Source organism: Haemaphysalis longicornis, unplaced genomic scaffold (genome assembly GCF_048455015.1).
Source record: "Haemaphysalis longicornis isolate Haplotype H1 unplaced genomic scaffold, Haemaphysalis longicornis Haplotype H1 scaffold_4, whole genome shotgun sequence".
NCBI classification, from domain to species: domain Eukaryota; kingdom Metazoa; phylum Arthropoda; class Arachnida; order Ixodida; family Ixodidae; genus Haemaphysalis; species Haemaphysalis longicornis.
The window spans coordinates 5006002-5031156 of NW_027526361.1; the positions used below are offsets into that span (position 1 = coordinate 5006002).

At 48.2% G+C, this 25155-nt stretch overlaps 1 protein-coding gene across 2 annotated transcripts in view; it reads left to right on the forward strand.

Annotated features, from left to right (window-relative positions):
- Positions 1 to 537: 537 nt before the first annotated feature.
- The window catches only part of LOC144178149 (cytoplasmic dynein 2 intermediate chain 1), a 33690-nt gene continuing 9072 nt past the window's right edge, over positions 538 to 25155 (forward strand). The window contains exons 1-22 of one of the 2 annotated variants that reach the window (XM_077705719.1): positions 540 to 704; positions 6046 to 6658; positions 6828 to 7034; positions 10175 to 10242; positions 10624 to 10691; positions 10963 to 10996; positions 11132 to 11215; positions 11303 to 11482; positions 11551 to 11714; positions 11817 to 11940; positions 12708 to 12816; positions 17615 to 17718; positions 18058 to 18181; positions 18305 to 18381; positions 18672 to 18745; positions 18825 to 18900; positions 19128 to 19251; positions 20776 to 20857; positions 21320 to 21363; positions 21956 to 22136; positions 23792 to 23876; positions 25089 to 25155. In XM_077705719.1, coding sequence (XP_077561845.1) covers positions 690 to 704; positions 6046 to 6658; positions 6828 to 7034; positions 10175 to 10242; positions 10624 to 10691; positions 10963 to 10996; positions 11132 to 11215; positions 11303 to 11482; positions 11551 to 11714; positions 11817 to 11940; positions 12708 to 12816; positions 17615 to 17718; positions 18058 to 18181; positions 18305 to 18381; positions 18672 to 18745; positions 18825 to 18900; positions 19128 to 19251; positions 20776 to 20857; positions 21320 to 21363; positions 21956 to 22136; positions 23792 to 23876; positions 25089 to 25155 — 2704 coding nt within the window. In that variant the 5' untranslated portion in view covers positions 540 to 689. Of the gene's footprint in view, positions 705 to 6045; positions 6659 to 6827; positions 7035 to 10174; positions 10243 to 10623; positions 10692 to 10962; positions 10997 to 11131; positions 11216 to 11302; positions 11483 to 11550; positions 11715 to 11816; positions 11941 to 12707; positions 12817 to 17614; positions 17719 to 18057; positions 18182 to 18304; positions 18382 to 18671; positions 18746 to 18824; positions 18901 to 19127; positions 19252 to 20775; positions 20858 to 21319; positions 21364 to 21955; positions 22137 to 23791; positions 23877 to 25088 lie in introns of both variants that reach the window. The other variant, XM_077705720.1, reaches the window with a different exon arrangement.

Sequence of the window (25155 nt, forward strand, 5' to 3'; positions counted from 1 at the left end):
GGCAGGTCTATTTGTCTGCACTCCAGTTCTTTCCTTCACAGTTATTCAGGGGCGCCCGCAGGTAGGCAGGGAAACCACTTAAGTTACACCCCCCCCCCCCCCCCCCGCCGCCCCCATCCGTATACTTGCTACACCCCAAAAGTTGACCTTTGACAGGCTGACCTCTGATGAGGTCAGCCGATGATCAACCGAGGGGCATCGCGCCCTGCAAATTTCGCACAAAGGAGCCTCTATCATTGCCGTTGGGTTATGTGCAGGAGGCTGGGATTGTGCTGTTGTACCGCATCGTCATGGGCTTCGTTGAAACTGAAGGTCATACAAATCGTCAACGCTTAAATCACACTCGGTACGCGACTACATACGGTAAATACCCACTCCGAGCATTACATTTTCCTTTCTTTGTAGAGGAAGGGGGGGGGGGGTCGTTGTGAATGGTTAGTTTTGCTTTCTGACATAGCGCGTTTTGTTTCATTTTGTTTTGTGAGACAAAATGCGTTAGTCATGCATTAGCTGTCCACTGTCGTCTGCTGCAGCCGCCCGCGTGAAAAACGGCTGCCGGCGGCGTTTCACCGTCGCCATGGCAACGCCGGATCACACCAACATGGCTTTGCCAAAATTAACCGGCTGGCTACGAAAAGCCCTTCGACAGCGCCTAACTTTTGACGTCGAGTTCTACGTCGCCGTGGGATATGTGCGCGGAACAGGTAAGTTTGCTTTGGTCGGCATCGTTTCAATAGCGTAACCTTTCCTGCCTCCTTTGAGTCGGTGTGCTAGTGCCGCTTCAGTCGCAATTGCGGCACTGCACGTCTCGGAGTAGAGTAACTCGGCAAAAAGTGAACTCACAGCCTTCATAGTGAACCACTATTAAACGTTCGCGGGTCTGCTGACCTAACATTGTCACCTCGAAATATAATAGGTGCACACGTGGCACCCATAACCCTGCTGCGAAAAGTAGGTCAGTTAAACCCAAGAATTCACGCACGTTTAAAAATAGATCTATTTCCGTCTAAACATGAGACGGTCGCAAGAATACTTGCTCTTAAGTGCTGACAGATCAGCCTAAAAGTGAGGATAATATTTTGTTACTTAGCCAGTTCTTTCAAAAATAACTTATCTTCGATTTTCTTTCCTTTTTATTTTTGTGCCATGTGGTGCTCGCAAAATGTTAGTTTTGTATATACCTTCAGTTGATACAAATACAAATAACACGTGTTACTGCACAATTGCTGGCACCCGCTCAATAACCACGATGTCAACAAATCCATCGCATCCCTGGGACGGGTGCAGAGTGTTCGGGGGAAGGGGGGGGGGGGGGGGCATGTTCCCATCCCAGGGTCGGGAGGGAGAGGATGATATCTTCGGATAGTCGGACATTCACAGGGGAGGCGGGAGACGCTTGTAGTGTTTGGCACCGTTCCCCCAGCTCCCCTACCCAGACACCTTTAATCCACCACCGCATGCAATATCGAAAACCTGCCATTTATTTTTTAACCGTTACTCTTTTCTTGCTGCCGTGAATGATTTGACTGCATGAAATAATGGCCAAAATATTTCGGAATGCCTCCGGATCGAGGGCCGTCTATAACAATCCGTTCTAATACTGTCAGTATTTTTTTATTTCGGCATTTATTTACCTCGGCATTTATTTCCAATTAATAAACCTGCTGGGTTACACAGCACTAGAGAGTTTCTTTGGGTTTCGTGCCCCGAGCGGCGGCATGAGCTATCGCAGTACATTCATTTTCAATAGTCGGAGCTGCCTCCATGAGCTCTGATGTGTAGATAGGCTTCGCGCATCGCTGAAAAATGTGATTTCTTTCGTTGCTGTTGACGGACGCTGAGAGCGAGAAAATCCATCGTATAGCAGTTTTGCTGCAGAAGCTTAAAATTTATATCATCATCATCACCAGCCTATCTACGCCCACTGCAGGGCAAAGGCCTCTCCCATTATTCTCCAATTATCTCGGTCCTGTGCCAACTGTGACCAATTTATCCCCGCAAACTTCTTTATCTCATCTGCCCATCTAACTTTCTGCCGCCCCCTGCAACGCTTGCCTTCTCTAGGGATCCACTCTGTTACCCTTAATGACCAGCGGTTCTCTTGCCTTCGCATTACATGCCCTGCCCACGTCCATTTCTTTTTCTTAATTTCTACTAATATGTCTTTAACACCAGTTTGCTCCCTGACCCACTCCGCTCTCTTCTTGTCCCTTAATGTTACACCTATCATTTTCCGCTCCATTGCCCGCTGATTCGTTCTCAATTTAAGTTGAACCCTCTTAGTGAGCCTCCAAGTTTCTGCCCCGTAGGTGAGTACCGGTAAGATGCAGCTGTCATACACTTTCTTCTTCAGCGACAATGGTAGGCTGCTATTCATTATCTGAGAATGTCTGCCATATGCACCCCACCCCATTCTGATCCTTCTAATTATCTCTGCCTCATGGTTGGGATCTGGGGTCACAACTTAGCCTAAGTAGATATATTCGCTTACCACTTCCACTGCCTCGCCACCTATCTCAAACTGCTGTGCTGTCCCGAGGTTATTGATCATTACTTTAGTTTTCTGCATATTAATTTTCAGGCCCACGGTTCTACTCTGTTCGCCCAGTGCGGAAAGCATGCTTTGCAATTCGTCCCCCGAGTTACTTAGCAAGGCAACGTCATCCGCAAATCTGAGGTTACTGAGGTATTCTCCATTAACCCTTACTCCCACCTGTTCCCAATCCAACGTTCTGAATACTTCTTGTAAGCATGCTGTGAATAACATTGGAGAGATTGTGTCTCCTTGTCTGACACCCTTCCTTATAGGTATTTTACTGCTCTCTCTATGGAGGATGATGGTAGCTGTGGACCCATTGTAGATATCCTCTAGTATTCTTACATAATGATAATCTACCCCCTGGTTCCGTAATGCCTGAATGACTGCTAGGGTTTCGACCGAGTCAAATGCTTTCTCATAGTCTATGAAGGCTATGTATAGGGGTTCAGTATACTCAGCGCACTTCTCTATCACCTGATTGATCGTGTGAATATGGTCCATTGTTGAATAACCTTTACGGAACCCTGCTTGTTCTTTAGGTTGACTGAAATCTAATGTTGCAGAGATTCGGTTAGCGATTGCCTTGGTAAATACCTTGTAGACGACTGACAGTAAGCTGATCGGCCTGTAATTTTTCAAGTCCTTCATGTCGCCCTTCTTATGGATTAGGATGATGTTCGCGTTCTTCCAAGATTCTGGTACCATTGCGGTCATTAGGCATTGCGTATACAGGTTTGCCATTTTTTCAAGTACAATTTCTCCGCCATCCTTCAAGAGGTCTGCTGTTATCTGATCCTCACCAGGTGCTTTACCCCCTTTCATTTCTTTCAAAGCCTTCCTTACTTCTTCGGTCGTTACTGGTGGGATGTCTATCTCCTCTGAACTACTGTCTCGCTCGGCATTATCCTGTATGTCCCGGCTACTGTACAGATTCCTATAGAACTCCTCGGTCACTGTGACTATTTTATCCCTATTTGTGATGACATTGCCTTGCTTATCCTTAAGTGCATACATCTGATTTTTCCCCACGCCAAGACGTCTCTTTACTGCTTTCAGGCTACCTCCCTTCTTTACAGCGTATTCGATCCTCTCCATATTATACTTCCGTATGTCAGCTGTCTTACGCTTATTGATTAACTTCGAGAGCTCGGCTAGTCCTATTCTGTCAGCTGCGGTAGAGATTCTCATGGTTTGCCGTTTCCTGATTAGATCTTTCGTCTCCTGTGAAAGTTTACCAGTATCCTGTCTAGCCATAGTGCCCCCGACTTCTACTGCACACTCCGTGAGAATGCGTGTAAGGTTGTCGCTGGCTTCCTGTGTCGTAAACTCGGCTTCCTCGTTAAGGGCGGAATATCGGTTCTGCAGCGCGATCCTGAATTCTTCTACTTTACGTCTTACTGTTAGCTCATTTATCGGCTTCTTTCGTACTAGCTTGTTGCGGTCCCTCCTCAGATCTAGCCTAATTCTAGATATTACCATTCGGTGGTCACTGCACCTTACCCTTCCGAGCACTTCCACATCCTGCACGACGCCAGGGTTATCGCATAATATAAAGTCTATTTCATTTTTGTGCTCCCCATTCGGGCTCCTCCAGGTCCACTTCCGACTCTCCCGTTTACAGAAGAAGGTATTCATTATGCGTAGGTTATTCCGTTCTGCAAACTCAACTAGTAGGCCCCCCCCTGCTATTTCTACAGCCCAGACCATAGTTCCCAACTGCCTTGTCTCCAGCCTGATTCTTGCCTACTTTAGCATTGAAGTCCCCCATAACTACGGTATACTGTGTTTTTAACTTTAGCCATTGCCGATTCCACATCTTCATAGAAGCGTTCCACTACTTGGTCGTCGTGGCTGGATGTGGGCGCGTAGCCTTGCACCACCTTGAGCTTGTACCTCTTATTGAGCCTAATTACAAGAGCAGCTACCCTTTCGTTAATGTTATAGTATTTGTCTATGTTGCCAGCTATGCTTTTATTGACTAGAAATCCCACTCCCAGTTCTCTTTTGTCCTCTAGACCACGGTAACATAGGACGTGTCCATTTTTCAGCACCGAAAAGGCTTCGCCTGCCCTCCTAACCTCGCTAAGCCCTATTACATCCCATTTAATGACCTAATTCGATAGATAAGGTTCGCGCTTTAAACGTTGCCAGGTTGGCGGCCTGTCCGGATCCAGGGATTCTTAGCACCCTCTGCTGCGTCACAGGTCTGACCGCCGCCGTGGTCAGTTGCTTCGCAGCCGCTGGGGACTGAGGGCCGAGGGTTAATTGGCGTATTCATGGGAGGTTGTGGCCGTTACTACACCAGGGTGGCCAATCCTGCTCTGGTGAGGGAGTGCATTACCGGCAATGGTCGCCGGGGTCAGGCTGCACCCCAAGCCCCTTTGTGCAATTCCATCAATACGCGGATGTTTTTTTTTTTTTTAATCCGGTGGGAATTGTCCGGCACCGGGATTCGAACCACGGTCCTTCTGCACGCGAGGCGGGTGTTCTACCTCTACGCCATCACTGCGTCGCTATTTATATAGCGTTCTCTAAAACTGCCTAAAATTAAAAGTTGTGTTCCGTGCGTTACCCAGGTTGAATAGTTTACGCACGTGTTCCAGGCGCCACAACGTGTACGCGTAAACGAGAAGTGTGGTTGAGCCACAGCAGGCAGTAACGAAATCTCCTCCAGTTTTCCCACCTTCCCTGCCTTATTATAAGTTGAAAGTATTATCGGTCGGCCAAGGCGGAGACGAATCTTAGCTAGGCGGCAGAGAAGACAGCTATATTCGTGAATTTTCGTCACCTTCTAAAGGCGCGTCACATGCTGGTTTCCGGACGAAGAAAAAGTAACTAAAACGAGGTAATGCGAGTACCCAGAAGACGAGGCACCCCTGCACTTGCTTTTTTTGTTTGTTTGGTTTTGGAGAGAGCCGCTGTGCAGAAAGTATGCGTTTTCGTTTCGCTCGCAGTTTCGCCAATTTTGTTATTGCAACCTGTCACTTTGCAACCCGCCAGGGTGGCTCAGTGGCTAAGGCGTTGTGCTGCTGAGCACGAGGACGCGAATTCGATTGCCGTCCGCGGCGGCCGCTTTTCTGATAGAGGCGAAAAGCAGAAACGCCCGTGTGTACGAGATTTCTGCACACGTTAAAAATACCCAGGTGGTCAAAATTAATCCGGAGCCCTCCACTACGGCGTGCCTCATCGTCTGCGTTACGTCGGCGCGTTAAACCCTACAAGCAATCAATATGTCACTTTGCACATAAAAAAGAGGAAAAGAGGAGCTTTTAGTGCACACTCATCTCTGGCATTGCCTTTGTTGCGTGGAAGCGCAGCCCGGACAATTAACGTCAACACTTCTTTGTACTTCAGTCTTTGAATGCTTGCCAGATCATGTTATCCAACAAGGGTTTTTTTGTATATTCATGTTGTGCGTTTTGTCTATCCTTCGCTTGATGAGTCATATTTTTGTTAGAGATAAGACGCAAACAAGTGACCCAGTTTTTTTGGGCTCCTTTTGTTAGGTCTTAGCCTCGTGGGGTGACCTGCAACCCCTTCGCTCCAAAATGTCCCAGAAGCCGAAAGCCACCGGCCACAAGGCAGGCGGGACCCAAGCCAAACCTCCGGAAGCTCACAGGAAAAGTACCCACGACGGCGCTTCTGGCAGCAAATCCCGTAGTGTGAGCAAGGAGAACGACCGTCGCGAGGGCGCCAAGAAGACTGCTGAGCCCGAGAGTAAAAGAAGCTCTAGCCAGCACGAGCCTAAAAGAAAGACTTCCATCTCGCAGGATCCTAAGAAGCCCGGCGCCCAACGGGACACCAAGCCCACGTCCAGGCTGCACGAAGGCAAGAGAGCCGTGGGTACGGACTCAAGGCGCCTGGCTGTAGGCGAAGAGCCCAAGGGTCGGGACGCGCGGAAGTCGCAGCCGGCAACGGTTCACGTCAGGTCAACGAGCCAGCATAGAAAAGAAGCAGACATCTCTACCAGCAGGAGACAGTCCCGCAGCATTGAGAAAGGACGGCCGGTGGACACGCCGTCGCCGATTGGCACTTCGGAGAAGCGCACGACGACGGCGACCGTAGTCCGTGCTACCCCTGGGTCGAAGAGCAGGCACGTGGAAAAGGCAGCGCCAAAAGGTGAAGTACATGCTGCATGGAGGAACGTATCGTGTTTATGTAATAGCTGGATGAGCGCAAGAATGAATGAATGAATAGGTGGGTGGGTGGGTGGATGGATGAATGAATGATATGTCATATCACCTAGTAAGCGCTGAAAAATGTCAAAACTCTCACCCAAAATTTGCAGGCATTTCATCTACGGCGTCCCCGAAGAAACAATCTGCCCTGTCCAGCAAACCTGGGAAGACAGATGAACGGCCGAAGGAGCGAAGAAGCCCTTACGACAAATCGGGTGCCTCGAAAACGGCGAGAAAAACGCAGAAGGGCCGGACTGCTGACGAAGGCCGTCCTCCGTCAGAGACAGAGCACAAGGAAGCGCCGCAACGTCGAACATGTTGAGTACTTGCACAGGCGACGATAAAAACCTGTTGTTTCGATATCTATGCCTGACATCCAACCAATGTGCGCACTCTTAAATACAACAACGCCACCTTTAGGCCAGTGCATCGTTTCATTGCGCGTACAGGTGCTGCCCTCAAAAGTACTTGAACATGAACCCATGAACATTTGAGCATTTCCTTCACGATATAATTTTCCACCAGCTATTACAAGCCTGGGAGCGGGTCTTCGGTTTGGGAGTTATAGGGACCGGTCACTGCTCAGAGGGCGCGACGAAAAAACTCCCACCTCCCCTCGCGGGAACCCCTGTGTAGATGCGACGCATAGGGGGTTCACGTTGCAGCGTTGGACAGCGGAGGAACGGCGCTGGAACGATGGAGCGGAGCGGCGCAGGCACCGCGTTTTATAGCGCGCATAACTATGGTCCCTAGCATAACGGTGAGGGGACGCGCCGGCGCCAGTGCGTCTGCCGCGGCTATGACGCAACACAATCCACTTTAATCCAAGCCAATCCAATCGAATCCAATCCAATGCCCCTCGCGAGAGAGTGTTCGCTATCGGAGAGGAGAGGGGGTGAGCGGCGGAGAGCGCAGCTGGCGCGGCGAGGAGAATGGGGGAGGGGCGGTCGCCGACGACGCCGGATGCAGGGACAAGGCGGGTGAATGAGATGCGGTCGCATCTAATAAGTACACCCCGCGCCGTCCCGCGGAAGCTTGAGCTAACTTTGGGTCGGTGAGAGCCAGACGGCGGGCGCGCGTTCATATATTCGGCACATCTCGGTTGTTTGTTTTTGCGATTCTGCGACTGTTTTTGAAAGGTGTATCGTGCTTGAAAACTTCTGGTAAATATTTTAAGGGCGAAGCTCCTTAAGTCATGGGTCTGTCCATCCCTTGTGTCTCGTGGTACGTGACCGCCGCATGCTTTCGGAGATGTCGCAAAGTGGGCCGCGTTGCACGCGCAAGAACCGGCTGCAACCGGCAGCGCAAACTCGGCACCGGGAGCGCGAGCTTGTCTGTGTTCGCCAACGGAGGCGCGAGCGCACGTGCACTGCGAGGGGGAGATCACGCAAGAGATCACGCCACGAACGCAGGCAGTCGTTCTCGGAGATAGAACGAGACGCAAGGACCTTTGCTCGTTTCCTCTCGTCTTGTTCGGGCACAAGTTCGCCCTAAATAAAAGTTCTTTCTTTACCGTTGTGTCCCATCCTACGTGACAAATTGGGGTGGAGGTGCGGGGTAGTCCTCGATGGCGCGGGGTCTTTCACCAGGTCTGGGTCTGGGAGCATTGACTCCGAAAATAAAAGTTGATTTGTACAATGTACGCACACAGTCTTACGTCTTTCTTAATGATGTAATGGGCGAACTTTCACGGGAGAGTTACGGTTACCGATGATCTCCCCCTCTCGAGCTTCGCCCCACTTATCATCATTCATTCCGTGGATATGGCGTGATTTTTTTTTTCCCATGTCTCAAGTTCTGTGCGATTTCCGGACAATTGCGGGGCTGAACTACACCTGTCGGCCTCACGTGCGCGAGAAGTTACAGAGATTGTGCGTTTCCGCGCGCGCGTACGCCGGGAAAGAAATTGATGGAACAGACATCGTTGCGAAGTCCCATTCCCAGCAAGGGAAGCTTATTTACAGGGCCAATTCAGGTCAGCATTAATTTTTTTTTGTATCACAGCCTAATAAAATGATCCCAGCATATACAACGGCGCTCCACGACAGAAGCGTGTTTGTGTAGTTTCCTCTGTTCGTGCAACCACACTACAGTTACTTTTTCGGTTGCCCTTTTTTAGCTCGGTTGGTGTTGGCACTAATTAACAACGGATTCCAAACGTTATTAGCTGATGACAAAGTAAACGCTGTTCCGCACAGTTGGAAATCCGTTTAGTTTCGGCTTCTATCTTGTGAGTAATGTTAGAGTCGTCTTAGCGGCTAATTGTGATACAGTTTGTTCCGGCCGTTCAGAATTATCCAAAAAAGTATTTCCCCCTCCTCCCCATCCTCTGCTAAGCACTTCCAGAGTACGCAAAACGCATTAAAGAAGCCAGCGCGAGTGAATGCAACCTTGCCTTTGATAGCTTGCCACGCTCTCGCTTGGAATGCGTGGCCGAACTAGATCTGTACACTTCGGGGAACAAAGTAGGGCAGTAAGCGGGATGCGTATTGACCGTCTTTACATTGCTTTTGGCATCACCCGCGAAGTGTTGTGAACATATTCTTGTGCCGCCTTTTGGAATCCATTCGGTGCCGTGAATGTCACTGAATATCAGCACTCGTTCAATGCACTTGGCGCAATCTATACAAACAACAATTCACGTCCTGCGCAAAGTGCAGCACGTGTTCGAAAGGAAGTCTGTCTTTTTTTTTTTTTTTTTTAACAACGAAATAGACGCCCGGCTTACACATTTACTGTCATGCGTTAAAATTTCGTGCGCTTCAATAATTTCCCGAGCAGTTTGATTACCGCTTCTACCTATCACCTCGCACATTTCAAACTGCGCATGACAGGCCTGCTCACGAGAGTGAGAGAAAAAAGGTTGCCGTCGTCCCGTACATTCACGGCTTGTCTCACGGTTTAAAGAAGATTGCCAACCGTGTAGACGTGAAGGTAGCGCTTAGCGCTCCCCACAAGCTGGTGAAATTCGCCAAATAAACTACAAAAACAGGTGCGAACAACCGCGGGTGCCGTGTAAAGCATCGTACACAGTACGTCCCATGCGTGGATCGTGAGGTGTATCGCATTCCCCTGAGGAAATGTGGGTCTGGGTACGTCGGTCAAACTGGCAGATGCCTTAATGATCGATTCAGGGAGCACGACAACAATGTCAAAAAAGGAAACGATGGATTCTTGGCCATGCATTGCAAATCTTGTGGATGCAAACCTCAGTTAACATGAAGTTAACAGTTATGTTAACAGTTATGTTAACATGAAGACTGTGTATAAAAGGCGCAAGGTTCATCGTATTTAATTTAGTTGGAAGTCAGCGCTCGTCCCGTCGTCTTTCTGTGTCCGTGTTTTATGTCACGCTGTAGCATGTTTTACGATCCCATAGCGTGCATGGAAGCGGCTTCTTCATCAACGCATGAACTTGCCCCCCGCCCCTCTTTTTTTTTCCCCCTCCTTGTTGAAGCAACGGCCTCTAGAAAGTCTCGTACCGTGACGAGACGGGAAACGTATTCTGCGGAAGAAATGCAACAGGTAAGCACGTTTTGCACAAAAGTCGCGCGTTTTCGCGTGTTTATTGCGTTCTATGCTTACCTCGGTGGCTATGCTGCTGCACCCCACGTCCTGGTTTCGACTCCTGGCCACCGTCCAGGCTGTGCTTCCTAACGGAAGCGGTGAACGAAAAGGGCTGTATTTTCGGTGCCCGTAAAAATCACACAGGAATTAATATGATCAGCTGCACCTTCGTTTGGCTGAAGTTCGTTAAACTGTTTATTTTGCTTTAATTGCGTTTGCGATAAAAGAAAGAATAAAACCGCTACAAACAAGCGTGCGCTTTCTACTTTTGGTGCCTGCTTGTGGTATCGTGATATTATCCGCCCGTGGCATTACAAGAAACCTTTGCCTTTTTTGCAGGTTGGATCGGAAAAAGCAACGAGTCATATTGAAATTTCCCATGACACCTTACACACCAGCGTGACGAAGTAAGTGGGTGCCTTCTGGCACAGCGACAATAGCCTGTCAACTGTTGTTTTTTTTTAAAGATACTGCAAAATATCATGCAACCGACAAGTTTTGCATGTAGATAGTATAGTTGCCCTATGCAAGAAATTCATTAATGGCTTACCGCACGAATTCACCCTTCACAGTGTAGGTTAACTTGTAATCTTATAATGACAGCGCTTGCGTATGAAATAAAATGGTTATCAAAATGCAGACCTGAGAGGTATTACGCAAATGGTGTTTTGGTTTCAGGCCTCCGGACGAACCGCCTCCTACGACAGAAAAGGTAGACAAGCAGATTACTGTATGCATTAAACTTCCAAATGATACATTCGTGAAATACATTTACCATTACCCTTGACTACATCACTGGGGAGCCTGATATGTGAAAACTCAGCCCTACTCTCAAAATATTTCGTAGGACGTTCCTCAGTCTTCTGCAATACCAAAGGCGAGGCATCCGTCAGTAGCTGACGACACGTACAGTTACGACGACGACTTTGAGGTGAGGGGCTAAACTAGTGCTCTGCCAAACTGCCAAAGAGCAACAGCAGCGCCATTATTTCAACTGAGCACTGTTACTTGCACACAGGAGTATGAATCCGACTTCGAGGCCGACGAAGATGACGTCAGCAGCTCCCACAGCACTAACAGCACCGACAGCGCTGTCGAGAAAAGCGAGGATGAGAAGTCTTCGAGTAATGCGCCCGCCAGCATGGTCACCGAAGACAGCGGGGCTCCAGCACTCAACGACAACGAAAACATCCCACAGGTTTGGCGAGAGCAAAGTTCTCATCCGAGTGAATCCATGCAAATCCGGAGTCATGCAAATCCTTGCAGGTGCTATCACAACAGCCCCACTGGAAATCCGAGCCTGCACTGGACGCCAGCACAGCGCAGCCTGCCACCGTTATTCCGACGTCTTTTTCAACGCACGCTCTCATTAAGTACATAGAGGCGGCGCAAAAGAGCAAGAATCCCGACAAGGTGCTCAGCAAAGCTCAGTACGTTGACCGAACGCTTTCTGGCTGACACTCTAAACGCTGTGTCCATCGGCACATCCAGACGACAAGGAATAACGAGCGCCTTTCCTAAAACTGTCGCAGACAGCGGGCCAAGGACGTCTTGGAGATGGTATCCTTGGATACCATGACATTCCAGGTTTTTGACATTCCTCCAATCAGCTACGACGTGTACATCAGGCTATTCGGTCGTTCCAATGCCAAGCAGGTAAGCGGAAGCCTCCGCCCTTTGACGCTATTGCCGTGAGGCAGATCAGTCCTTCTGCGCTGAAGAACGAACGTCACACTACACTGTTCTAAACCACAGCACTTGGATGTGTTGTGGTTTGACTGTGAAGATAAATTGCCTGCAAGCGCTTCCTTCGCGGATGTGTCGATCGAGTAAGACCGGTCCTGACTTGTTGTTGCCTCCTCTCACAACTTTGGTCCTCACGTCACCTCAGCTCCCACTTCTCTCCCGCTCCCTTTGTACACGACGATGCCCTGGAGCCACCCCCAGATGAAAGTTCTCTGATTATGTCACAGCTGTTATGGGTATATCTCTGGAGAGAGAAAGAAGAGGTGCTGTATTCCGATAACAAAGGAAAGGGGGCAACGGGACGGCGTGGGGGCTGAGAGACAGCGCATTCCAGGCAGCTCGTGGTGGCCTTCGTGATGAAGCCCGCCAGGCTCCCCTGCTCCTCCAGCCGGACTGCGATAGTCAGCCACTCTCTGGTGTGGTCTCGTCTGAAAGTGGCTCGGTGTTTGGGCAGTCCCGCTGGATGTGGGTTTGTCCCGCGGTACTGCAGAGAGTGCACAGTTCGGCACGGGGATGTCCTTGTTGTTTCTGCAGAGGTGAAGCTGAGCTGGTGTGAGCAGCGTGTTCGCCTCTGCTTGTGGAAGGGTTGGATGCGGGTCAGTTTGGAGGAGGACGCGATGCTTGGGCCATGTCCCGCGCAGGATAGATGCGGTGTCTGTATGCGCGCACTCGTGCAGGTGCTGCTTCAAACGGACCTCGGGGACGACGAAGAGTGTCAAACAGAAGCCATCGAGCTCAAGGATAAATGGACGCAACAGCCCCCTCACGACTACAGAGGCTTCGGAGGTGAGCCTGCCGCCCCATCTTCCCCGCGCTCCGCTTCACATCACATCACGCACATACAGCTATTCAGTGACATGCTTTACGCTATACACGCAAAACGATACGTTTAGTCGCAATTGTTGACGTAGTACCAACGCCCATATGGCATTCATTCGTCGCGGTCTTTTTAGCTTCAATTCAACCGGTTCTTAGACATGCTTCTACAAGATTCTCTCTTCTTCGAATGAATAAAGCGATAAATTTATTTGGGCAATCAATAAACGAAGGAAGGGACTTCTATCACGGAGGTCCTTGAACCGAGCCAACTGCAACGGTGGCTAGTTTTCTTTTTTTTTTAGGAATTTGGGTCATTTTTTACATTCCTGCGCTGATTTTTTAGTTATGGGGATGCATTTCCCCTGCAGGTGTTGCAGTATATGCCTTCGTCATTTACATCACTGTCGCCATTTAACCGATCGTCTCAGCCCCTTCGAAGCAGAAAAAAAACCTTCGTATATTTTCCCGAGAGACAACAATCTCTCGATGGTCTACAGGAGAATTCAGCTATGCACGTACTGGTGCCCTTGACCCGCACCTGCAACGTCCCCTTCCACTAAGCCTCCCGCGGTCTGACGCAACTCTTCTAAATTTGCCGTCTCTGGCTAGGGGCGGCATTCACAAATGCTTACTCGTACTGGATAAAAATGGCAGCAAGTGAGGAGTACGAAACATGCGGCACGCCGGAGACGATTCATCACGCTTTATGCTTATGCCCACGCTACTCGTCTGAAAGAAAGAAGTTGCCGTCAGCACTAAAGAACCTGGACTCTCGACGGCCATTTTCGGAGGAAAATATTCTACGTCAGTATGCTTCTCTGTCATCAGCTCAAAAGGCAATTAAGGAACTCGTACGCGTCCTACGGGTGACGAACTTAAACACAATACTGTAGACTTAAAGTGACAATCACTGAATTTGGACGTGTAGTGCATAGTAAACTTTTTACACCGGTTTTGGCCAAAAAGGATGCAACATAAGTGGAAAAGGGTGTTGGGAAGCCATTACACCCTTTTTCTTGAATTTCAATGCCCTTATTCATAGCTCTACACTCTTTTTGTGTGGTAAAAAAGGGTGTTGACCAACTTCAACACCCTTGATTTTTGGTAGGGTGTGGAAAAGGTTTTAAGGCCATGTATGCATGTTAAGGCCATGCATGCATGTATGCATGTTAAATTTGTTAAGGCCATGTATGCATGTACAATTTCACTGCGAAGTACAAGGCATTCCCTCATATCCTTCTCTCCACCTCGTAAGAAATGTTCAAAAGCAAAACAAAAAAAAGTTCGTCTGCAATGGTCGCCTGTATACGGCGCGCCTCATGACCCAAGGTTAGCTTTGGCGTGTGAAACGTCAACTTGAACATTTAAAATTAAAGAGACTATATATGTACACACTAAACTTTTTTACGCCCTTATTGCCTTAAAAAGGTGCAGTTTAAGTGGAATAAGGGTGTTGACAAGTAATTACGCCCCTTTTCTTCGGTTCAAACGCCCTAATTTGTAGCTTTACATTCTTTTTGTGTGGCGAAAAGGGTGTTGACCGACTGCATCACCCTTGGTTTTCTGTAGGGTGTTGAAAGGGTATCAAAAAGGTGTTCAGTTGCAAAACAAAAAGACAACAGAGCTGGGGATCGACCTTGCTTCTTCCGGCGTTGCCCAGTTTTACTAATTTTTGCTTAGGGTGACCTGGAGGTTCAAAACGGGGCACACCAGCGGGGAGGGGTGGTATCGCACAAAAAACAAAAGGTTGAGAATGGAAGGAAACATTTTAATGCGAGAACTGCTCCTATTTAAAACGTTACATTTTGATGTAAGCCCTCAAACAGGCCGAGGGAGCAATCCCTCTCACAGTTCAATAACGTGCATTCATTTCGAAAGTCCCGCTTCGGGTCCTTCGTTGGTGTAGTTTGCCGACGATGTAACGTTTTTAAGCAGGACTTTATCCCAAAAAACTTGGTTGTAAAATTCTTCGCACTTGTACAGAAAGTTCAGCTGCACAAGTAACATTGCACGCAATGTTGACAGCAGGTTGATGCCCCGGGTGAGTTCACACTGCAGAGACAAAAAGCCCGCTCCACTAGATCCGTGGTTGCAGGAAAACACAGGGCCAGTTCCGCGACGCGAGAAATCTTAGTACAGCGTACATCCCGTGTTCTCCTCTCTCTAAAGACTTGTATCTACCTCTCAGAGACCGATATACCTGAAGAGTTCCAATCTTCTAGTTTCTTTTCGATGTTTCGCTTGGTGATGCTCCACCGGTGAAATAACGTCTCTTCAAAGTCGCCGTCGGCAGGAAACTTCAAAGCTAAATTGTACTCACTTTGTAAATATTTTAAAATACGTAAGGTCATATCTGTATAATATACTTGTAGTGAGTCGGCACACTGTTGGTTTGATCAACTTGCTCGGCGCCTATTTTGAAACTGTGCAGTCCCGAGAAAGCGGGACATGTTTGTTTATTGGGACAAAAAGGCGGGACGGCAGAGGCGGACTTCAAGAACGGGGCTGGCCCAGCCAAAACGGGAAGTTTTGCTATAGGCTTTGCTAAGTTTTCCTAGTTTTTGCCATGTTCTTGCTAGGCTAGCCTAAGCGCTGAGGGGTGATGAGGCCAAGCTTAGCCGGATTTCGCAAGGCTGTTCCAGTGTGTCCCCCACACCGACAGCAAATCCAAGGGGCAAACAAGCCCCCCAGTTTCTCTGCTTCTCCAGCCTTGCACCACTGGTGCAAGCTGCGCCAATGGTTTGCGTTTTAGTATCCCAAAAGGACTACTGCCTTTAGGATGCTATAGTAAGGGGTGCGATGCGCCCGTTGTGCTCACACTCGCACAGGTTCGGAAACCGGCTTCGCTGTTATATTACCCTATCTGCGGTGGTGCACCCTTTACAGGCGCCGCCGTTCTTTTTCTTGCTATTTTTTGTTAACGCCAGTGAACATATCTCAAGCTTAAACAGCTCGCTGGTAATAAATTATGCTGATTCATATTGTTTTAAACGTATTGAGGTACGCAACTTCCCCCCGCATGTAGGAAATGTTCAGTCCACCCTTGTAAACGGGTATAGGGCTACACAGGTATGTACTCTCACTTTCCTCTGTGCGTTACAGTGTTTGTTATCTGGTCATTCCTTGTGTATAGGACACGTGTAAAGATGCACTGCCTGTTTTGTAATGATGTGTTATCGCGCCTATCTATTTATTTTCTGTACTTACTCAGTAACAGCCTTTAAACGGCTTCCAAACTGTAAAGGGAGCCGAGAGCTTGTCAGGCCTCGTGGCCTGTTGTCTTGGTAACTGAGGAAATCATCGTACCGGCAAACAATAAACAGAGACAAAGATAAAAGGGCCGACGAAACACACGCTAGAACTTCAACTCGGTGTTTTGCAGACGCGCATCCTGTACAGATCTTCCTCGCAGACAGAACGAGAAATTTTTTGAGATCTGATAGGCAGAGAAGGGGCAAGATGCGTCAGTTCACCATCCTTGGCACTGTCCACAAAGGAAATCGCTCTTTTGAAGAGGGGGAGCAGGTTGTGCACGGGTGAAGGGTGATAGCCGCACACACGTGTAGGTTTAATTTACGCCGAGTGATATTGGCGGGCACTGTGAGGTGGCTTTGTGATATGAGCAAGTGTGACGAGTGCGATACTATTTTATTTTATTTTGTTTGTGTTCGCTGCTTTTTCACCCTTTCCACGTTTCATATAACACATATAGGCTTTTTTCGTGTTTCTGTTGCATAAACTGAGTTGAAGTTCCAGCGTGCGTTTCGTCGCCTCTTTTACCTTTGTCTCTGTTTAGTGTTCGCTAGTACGATGATTTCCTTGGTAACGAACTCGCCCAACTTGCCGCCCTAATTGACTTTTGTCTTGGCTTCCTCTTTCGCTTCACAGAGAAACAAATAAACTTCAAACTTCAAAATACCTCCAAAGTTAGGGGTCCTTGACACCTTTTTTTATTTAGTTGGCGGTTTTTCACACCATTTTTATTAATTTCCAGCGCCCTAATTTGTAGCTTTGCACCCTTGTGGGAAAAAGGGTGTTGAAATAACGAACACCCTTTTTTGGTGGGTGTTGAAATAATGTGGAATAGCTGTTCGGTATTTTATAAAACTCTATGACCTATTGAACAGAACCACTTCACGATTAAAAAAGTTTTGCGAATCCGCGTGCTGACTTGTATATGCTCACATTAAAATGCATAACTCCAAAATTAGCGCTAAAATATCTGATTTTTTCGACAAGCCCACCGACTCTATCAGACGACTTTCCTCTGCTGGCTATAAAAGCAAGAAGAGGAGATGTATTTCTAAGTAAGCATGTACTCGCTCTCCCAGTGCATCGCGTTGGTTTTCTTGCTCAATTCATTTGTGGTCCCAGTGCGACTTGTGCCTGTTGAATGTGTCCATATGTTATGCTGCGCGCTCAGCGGATCCACATTGTCACACGTAGCTGCGCTGCCCACACCCTTTTTTTGAGGTGTTCCCAAGGACACCCTCTTTTCATCCTTACACCCTGTTTTAGCCAAAACACCTTTTAAGGGTGTACGCCGTGGGACAAGATGTTTATACCCTTTTCGCCAAAAAGGGGGCAAAAAGTCAAGTGTGTGCTTTAGCGCTGGGCATGCCTGCCTGCTGCAACCTGTCTCCTTGGTCCAATTTTTCTTCCCTTCCTGCCTATGCTGGATGGCAAACCAGGCTTCCTCCGGCCTCGCTCCTTCCGAGGGGGATTCGCAGTGACAAGCGTCCCTCGCCTGCGTTGTTTCGCACAGGAAGCGAGGACACTGGGCCAGTGGACGGTGCAGCCGGCCAGTACCTGCAAACCGCCGCCGCTCATGTGATGGACCTTCTCGATTTTTTAAACAATTCATCAAGTGTAAGTTCAGTCCAGCATTCTCTGTCCTAATTCGACGAAAACACCCTCGGACATAACCGTCTAGCCCGACACCTTTTCATGCTTGCAAGAAATAATGTTTTCATTCATTAATGGTAAAAGTTCAGGTTTACACAGCTTTTACGTATCGTGGTGCACTAGTGAGTGTGCGTGCGTGTAATTTGCCTAATCCTCGTGTTTTGATTGTTGAATTTAATGTTAATTATTTACCAGCTCAAATATTAACCGCCGAATTCATCGTCGGTTGTTGACTCAATTGACGTTGGTTTGACAGTGCACGTGTCTGGCAGTAACTTGTTGGTCCTCCCTCTCTTGGGATAGCTTATTCTTAGAGTAATGGAAGAAGACCTCGCTAGCAAAACTCGAAGAGACCTCAAACAAGTCGCCCAAGTCGAGAGCTTCAGCGATGGCTTTCTCAGGCTCGGTCCGGTTTCCTTCCTCAAAGGTTCGTGCGCCTTTTTAGCCTCGCCGTAAGATTCGGGACTAATCATTATAGTAAATTCCGAGCCTTCTCGTTGTTGTCTATTAATTTTTTTCGTGTGTGTCTATTTCCTACTTTAAATTTCAGGGTCCAGGATTAACTTCGTCCACTTTTCTCCCCCATGCCCAAACTACCTGGTCACGGGCCACGACATGACGTCTTTGGTGAGCTAGTCACCTGGTCTCATTTTAAAATTGACCTCTGTTATTAACACCACATTGACTCCACGGCGTTTAATTTTGTTGAAAGCGGTGGTACATCTGGGCGGGTTAGAAGATACTCTTGCTGTGACTTTCGGACCTTTGAACAAAGAACTAATTCCCTTTCGTTTAGTTTCATAGCTGATACATGGTCAATGGCCTTTGGTGTTCTGATGTTACGCATGAAAACATAACCTGACGCATCATTATCTTTTCATTCTTCAACACCTCTGTCGCCTCCGCCGCGGTGGTAGCCAGAAGACAGCAGCCTTCCAGGAGATACGATCATGGGCATCTGGAACCTGAACAACCCAACGAGGCCGACTGAGTATGAGAAGTTCATGGCTATAGTAGCTGTAGATAGGCAGGAAAAGCCAATTGTAAAACAGATGTTTACTTTTTTCCAGTTTCTTGATTTCGCACTGCCAGGTGACGTGCTGCCGCTGGTCACCACTGGACGCCGTCTCCTTGGCTACAGGCTCGGTAAGTTGCAAGCCACCAGGGACCTCCTTCGCTCCCCTAACCCCCTAAAGCCCAACTGGAGTCGGCGGCTACAAGAAGTCGTCGGAAGCACCGTGTTGCAAGGAACGGGGGCGCCCTTTCAATGCCAGTAGTCATACTGCCGTGCCTTTTAAGTTCGTGCACGAAGTCCAGCTACACTGATTAGCAACTACGCAAACTACTTCTGTATCTCACCCTCTCTCCTTCAGTTTGACGGTTCGCTGGAGGTGTGGGACCTGAGGGAGAAGTTTTCCCTCTCAAAAGACGTCGCGCTGAATGAGGGAACAGCAGAGTGCGGGCGATGCACAATGAAGTTACCGGCGTACACTACAGGTGACTACTTTCAGACTTCTCGTGACTGCTTTTAAACTCCCTTTAGCCTTCATCTACTTGAACTACTTTGAACACGCAGCGGCGCTGTTCTAGAGCTGGCCCTGACGATAGTCTCTGCTGGCATCGGGTGATGCTCCCTCTGGAGCAGGTTCTCCTCCGCGAAAAAACCAGTTCCCAGTGTAGAGAAAAATCATAAAAGCTCATAAAATGTTCTAGGACCTTCATATGTTAACACAAGAGCGCTTATATATATATATATATATATATATATATATATATATATATATATATATATATATATATATATATATATATATATATATATATATATATATATATATATATTGCACCTAAAGACGTCTTCTCAGCAATGCATTTGTGTTTACAGGTGAACCAGACTCTAAGGGGATCGGTGTAGTCTCGGTCTTAGTGAGCTGGCCTTTCCACACTGTAAGTTGCAGCGCAGTGAAGAATGGTCATCTACGGGGGGAGCAGGATTGCACAAAGCGGCTCTAACTCTTGCGTTATGGAAGTAGTGGCAGTTGTCCGCTAAGACGACTTTATGGCATTGCGCTGATTTTCATTTACTTGTCATAACTAGTCCGTTCACGGTGAAGCTGTAAACGTTACAGAATTACTGTCTGCTGTAAACAGGTGGCCATGTATACGGGGGAAATGTGGTTACAGAAAATGGCTATGACTGTAGTATTAACGTAACTATCCGGAAACAAATTATATGACAACTTTACGCTAATAAGACTACTCTAGCATTATGCGCCACAGCTTCGCTGGTCATTCTTCTTCGCAGAGTGGGAGGGCACTGTATTTTCTTTTTGGGCGTTACCTCGTTCAGATTCTGTCTATCCCACTTTTTAACACTCAGGACAAAAATCCGTACAACATACCACCGCACGAGTCCCCCGTTAATAAAAACGCTTTAATGAATATAGGTTTTCGCTTTCCGCCCATCGGTTTTTGAGTGCGCTACTGTTGTACTATCAGAAAAAATAGCGTTACCGAATCACAATGGCCCATCGACCACTGTCCCCTGTGATTCGGTCACGCCCTTTTTTATGTAAGTACGTTTGAGTACCTAACTCGCGTTCCTCGAGAACCAGTTTCAAAAGCTGCTTGCCGCATCCAGTTGTTTTCGGAAGCACTTATCTCGCGGTCTTCCGGGCACGACCTTCATTTCCTTTCTGTAAATGCAGCGAATAACTAACTAGTCATCCTGGCTATAACTAGTGACTCACTTTCTAGGCACCGAAGAGCGCCAAAATTTGCGCAAACAGCTTCGGTAAACATGGGAAGAGAAACTTCGCACGAACTTTTTTTTTCTTCTTCTTTCAGGTGCGCGTTGATTTTTCTGCTTTCATGTGTCTTCCTCCCCTTCGCGTTTTCATCCGCTTCCGGGGGAGAAAAGCGGAACAAAGTAGTTTCCCTGCGCATGCGACCGCCCTCTTCTTTTTTCTTTTTTCCGGCAATGAAATAACACGGGATGGTGTTTGTTGTTCCCTGCCGCAGCTTCCCTCTTCGACTCGGACTGCCACGTTTCACCAATCGTCGACATTTGCTGTTGGACGCCGAGCGGACTGCTCGCAAAACAGTGCGTTCTGTTTGTTTATTTTCCCACTCAGTGGGTGATTTTTTTTTTATTCTATCGAAGAAATGAAATAATCAATGCATTTAGGGATAATAAGAAAACACCATTTCTGAAACTTCATGGTTAATTCCGGAATTCGTTCGAAGACGATAACAAATGTAAGTGTGTATGTACGCACGCACGTGCATACGTACGTATGTATACATGTGTATGTGCGTACGTATGCATGAATGTACGTATGCGTGAATGTATGTATGCATTCTATGTATGTATGTATGTGTGTGTGTATGTGTGAACGTATGTATGTGTACGTATTCGTTTATGTACGCGTAGTAGAACATAATTCAGTAAATTACAGAACAACTGACGATGACCGGAAATGCTTTCATCGGTACTTTTGCGGTATACCACTTCACGATATTCCTTGGCAAGCCTCACACCATGGCTTCCCGCGTGCATTTCCAGGTACGCTGGTTCACGCTCAGCAAGACATCATCGGGCGGGGCAAAGTGAGTGCACATCCTCCCTCGCACGTACATCGCTACTGTCCGAAACCGTTGCATAAGCTAGAAGTCGCAGCGACTCTTTTTATCCGAAACTCTATCGGAAATGTTGATGTGTCACCGAAAGGGAGCACCATGCATAAACATTCCGGCCACACGTAACATAGAAATGCACGCGCCAGGGTATAAAGAATGGACATCTCAATGTCAGCAGCCCATGGGGTGTACACGTATACCCCAGGAATAGAGGGCTGCTGACATTGAGGTATCCATTCAGTGGAGGAGATGGGGCAAGGAGATGCCAACCGCTCGAGGCGAAAAGGTTCGGCAATTCGACGCACGTTAAAGATCCCCAGGTGGTCACGGCACGCGCCTCATCGTCTGTTTACCTTCGACTCGCCAGATCCCAAAATCATTCAAATCAATAAGGAGCTGTCATTTCATCGTTTTCTATGACCCAGCTTAATTAGTCGGCCATTTGGCTCAACAAAGCCTCTTGTCTGAAAGGCCTTGCGCGTTCGAGACTGGTTGCCACTCACTTCGACCTCACGTTCGCATGCATATATCCTTCGTTCCCGTGTCGTGCCCCTATACGCAGGCCGGCCCACAGGTGGCTACAACCTGTGGAGCCTGGACGAAGAAGGCACGCTCGTCTCGTGGGCTGTCGTCGAGGCGAAAAGCCAGCCCGAGGGCTCCCTCGCGGACCTGGGCCTGGCGCCCGGAGCTGTGCTAAGCCTCGTGAGGAACGCGGTCTTCCTAGTGCGAGACTTCTTGCCACAGTGAGTTTGCCACCCTGGTTGCGTTTCTAATCTTATTTCTCGCACACAGATGTCCCCGACGGGCTTACCAATAGGCGTGCACGCATCCAATCCTGCACCGAAATTTCATTTTTAAGGGGGTGGGGATAGGGGGTATAAATCCCTGGGCGGGAGTGCTCGTGGTTGGTGAACTTTTTTGGGGGGGTGTCGAAGTCCTCCTGGGGGCGTACTGGGGGGTGTTGGGGGTGGAGTGTATAAATACCTGGACGCGGGTCATTTGTGATATTTTCAGTTTTGTCTAAAGCAACAGGCCCAAAAGAATTCAACTTCAATTTCTTCAACTTCAATTGGCGGAACGAAGAGCCTTCTCACGTAACAGCGTGTCATGCTTGTTAAAAAAAAGTTTTTTCTTTTTCTTATCAAAGCGAGAAACGTCGCAGCTGTTTAGTTAGCCTTGTCTTTTAACAGCAAGGCTGTTTAGCAAATCGTTATTTTTCGTGTCCGCATGCAGTTAAAAATAGCAAACCACTGCCGAGCGCGCGCACGTGAGCGCGGGCATCGCGGCGACCGCCCGGCAACAAAACCAAGAGAGTGCCTGCTCGTGCGTGCGTGCCTCGCGACGACAAATTCCCGCATAGCCTTTTCTTGCAAATTCCTGCATAGTGCACACTTTAAAGTGTGCACTATGCAGGAATACAGGAAAACAAATACAGGAAGTTCGTAGAAGAAATTTCTTCTACAAATTCCTGTATTTGTTGTGCAATTATTCTGATCAACAATTTTTTTCTCCAAAATTTAGTCTCCTAAATCGGGCACATTAGCCCCAATATATCTCCCGATCCTGGCCGATCCCCCAAGTGGGTATGCGCCGCAAAAAAAAAAAAGAAAAAGGAACAACAACAACAACGACCGCCAGCGTCCCTGCGCAAGTTTGTCTGGCCAAGCATACCCACTTAGGGAGATTGTCCAAGATTACGGTGAGCGCCCGGCAGTTTAAAAAAACAAAAAACAAATACCAACCCCCTCGTTTGTGCACGTGCCTCGCTGCGACCGCTCAGCGTCCCGGGCGCACGTTTGTCAAGCCCAGCATACCCACTTATGGAGATTGGCCAAAATAAGCAAAGAAAAAATAAACTCCAGGAGGGGGGGGGGCTGCTATATATGCAAGGGCAACAGGAGCAGAACGCGTAACACATGCAGTGACTCTGCAACAACCTCTTACAAATCAAAGAAAGGGTGCGGCTGCATTCTTTTTAAATTGCGCCTTTAATATATGTAATACTCCGGCGCTATGCAATCGGAGCCGCAATAATGGTTTTTTTTTCTGAAGTCACAACTGAAATAAGTACTCCGAGTCTTTTCGTTCGTGTATCTGAGTCGTTCGGCCCCACCCAGGGTATTTCACAAGGCTATTTCCGTTCTCGCAACGCGCACGCGTACCGTCGATTCGCTCGTGCACTTATCGCGGACCTTGGTGTCTGCTCGCGTTTTAATGCCTTCGGGCGCCACTCATGGCGTGACGTGTTCACGTCGGACCAGTTTCGCACATTAATTGTGCCGCCGTGGCCGCACACAGACCCGCCGTTCAGGCAGGCGGAGTTCGGCTTGTTGGGCCAGAATGATGATTGGCTAAGCCTAATTTCCTTATTTTTGTTTTGTCTTGTTTTTTCCCGCAGGTCCTACGAGCAAACACGCGACGGGCTGAGGACCTTCGGGTTCGCCCAGTTGAACGCCACGCGGGTTCTGGTCACCACCGACATCGTGAGTGGGTCCATTACGCGAGCACGCATGCGTGAAAGAGTCGAGAACCTTATTTTCAGCAGACGACGCTTCGGCTGTTGTTTGCGAACTGGAAAGTTGAGGATCCCTGGTTCTTCGTTTGGGGGACTATCGCAAGCTACAGCCCATCAAGCTCGACTATCGCTATTTTTACTACTATACATTTCTTTGATTTATTGTGAGGTTTTAACGCGCCGAGCTACCCATGCGATGAGGCGCGCTGTAGTAAAGGGCTCCGGATTAATTTTGACCACCTGGGCATCTTCAACGTGCGCCGAAATCTTGAACACGTGGGCATTTTTGCTTTTCGCCTCCATCAGAAAAGCGGCCGCCGCGGCCGGGATTAGATCGCGTCCCTGGGCTCAGCAGCACAACTCCATAGCCACTGAGCCACCGCGGCGGGTACTACTACATATAGTATAACCTCGGTTCAATAAAGATTTGATGGCGTAAAACAGTGGTTCTCAAAGAAGGTCCGTGGAACCCAGGGGATCCGCTAAGACTCCCTAAAAACTTTTTCCCCCGCCATTCTTTCCTCCATGTTGCCAGAACTTGCTGACAATCAAAAAAGGTGGCTTCGCCGCATCACTTGTGCGTTTAGTTTCTCCGCGTCGCACATATTTTAACATCGGCTTTTTGCGCAACACGCCCGATATGAGAAATAAAAATACCAAACACAGATATGGGGGCAGATAGGTGTTTAGAAGGCTTTTAGATTCAAGAGAACATTGTTTAACATTATGGCGCGCATCGTCATAGAAATCAAGCCCAAAATGTGGGCAAATTGAGTAAGTGTTTAGGAGAAGACAGCGCGGTTTACACAGGGACACAGGGAAGAGTACTTGACACACACGAGCGCGGACACTTTTCCCTGTGTCCGTGTGTAAACCGCGCTGTCTTCTCCTAATCATGTTAAACCAACACGCCCAGATAGCCACGTTAGTGCATTTCATGAGTAAGTGTGTGGGGGGCGTAAGAGACGCAAGTGCTAATTGTGTGGCATTATGACACCGATCGACATATATTTAATCGTGGGGTCCCTCATCAATTTCGCAAGCCCAAAAGGTGTCGCCAGCGCAGTCATGGCAGAGAACCACTGTCATAAGATATATATGCTTTTCCCCAGTGCACAGACGGACGAGACTCTTCTGGCGTAAAAACGTGTCGTCTAACTCATTTCTTTTCTATGCGCAGGATGTGGTTGTGCATTTTGACCTGTACAAGGCGAAAACCTACCCCAAGGTATTCAGGCCAAAAAAAC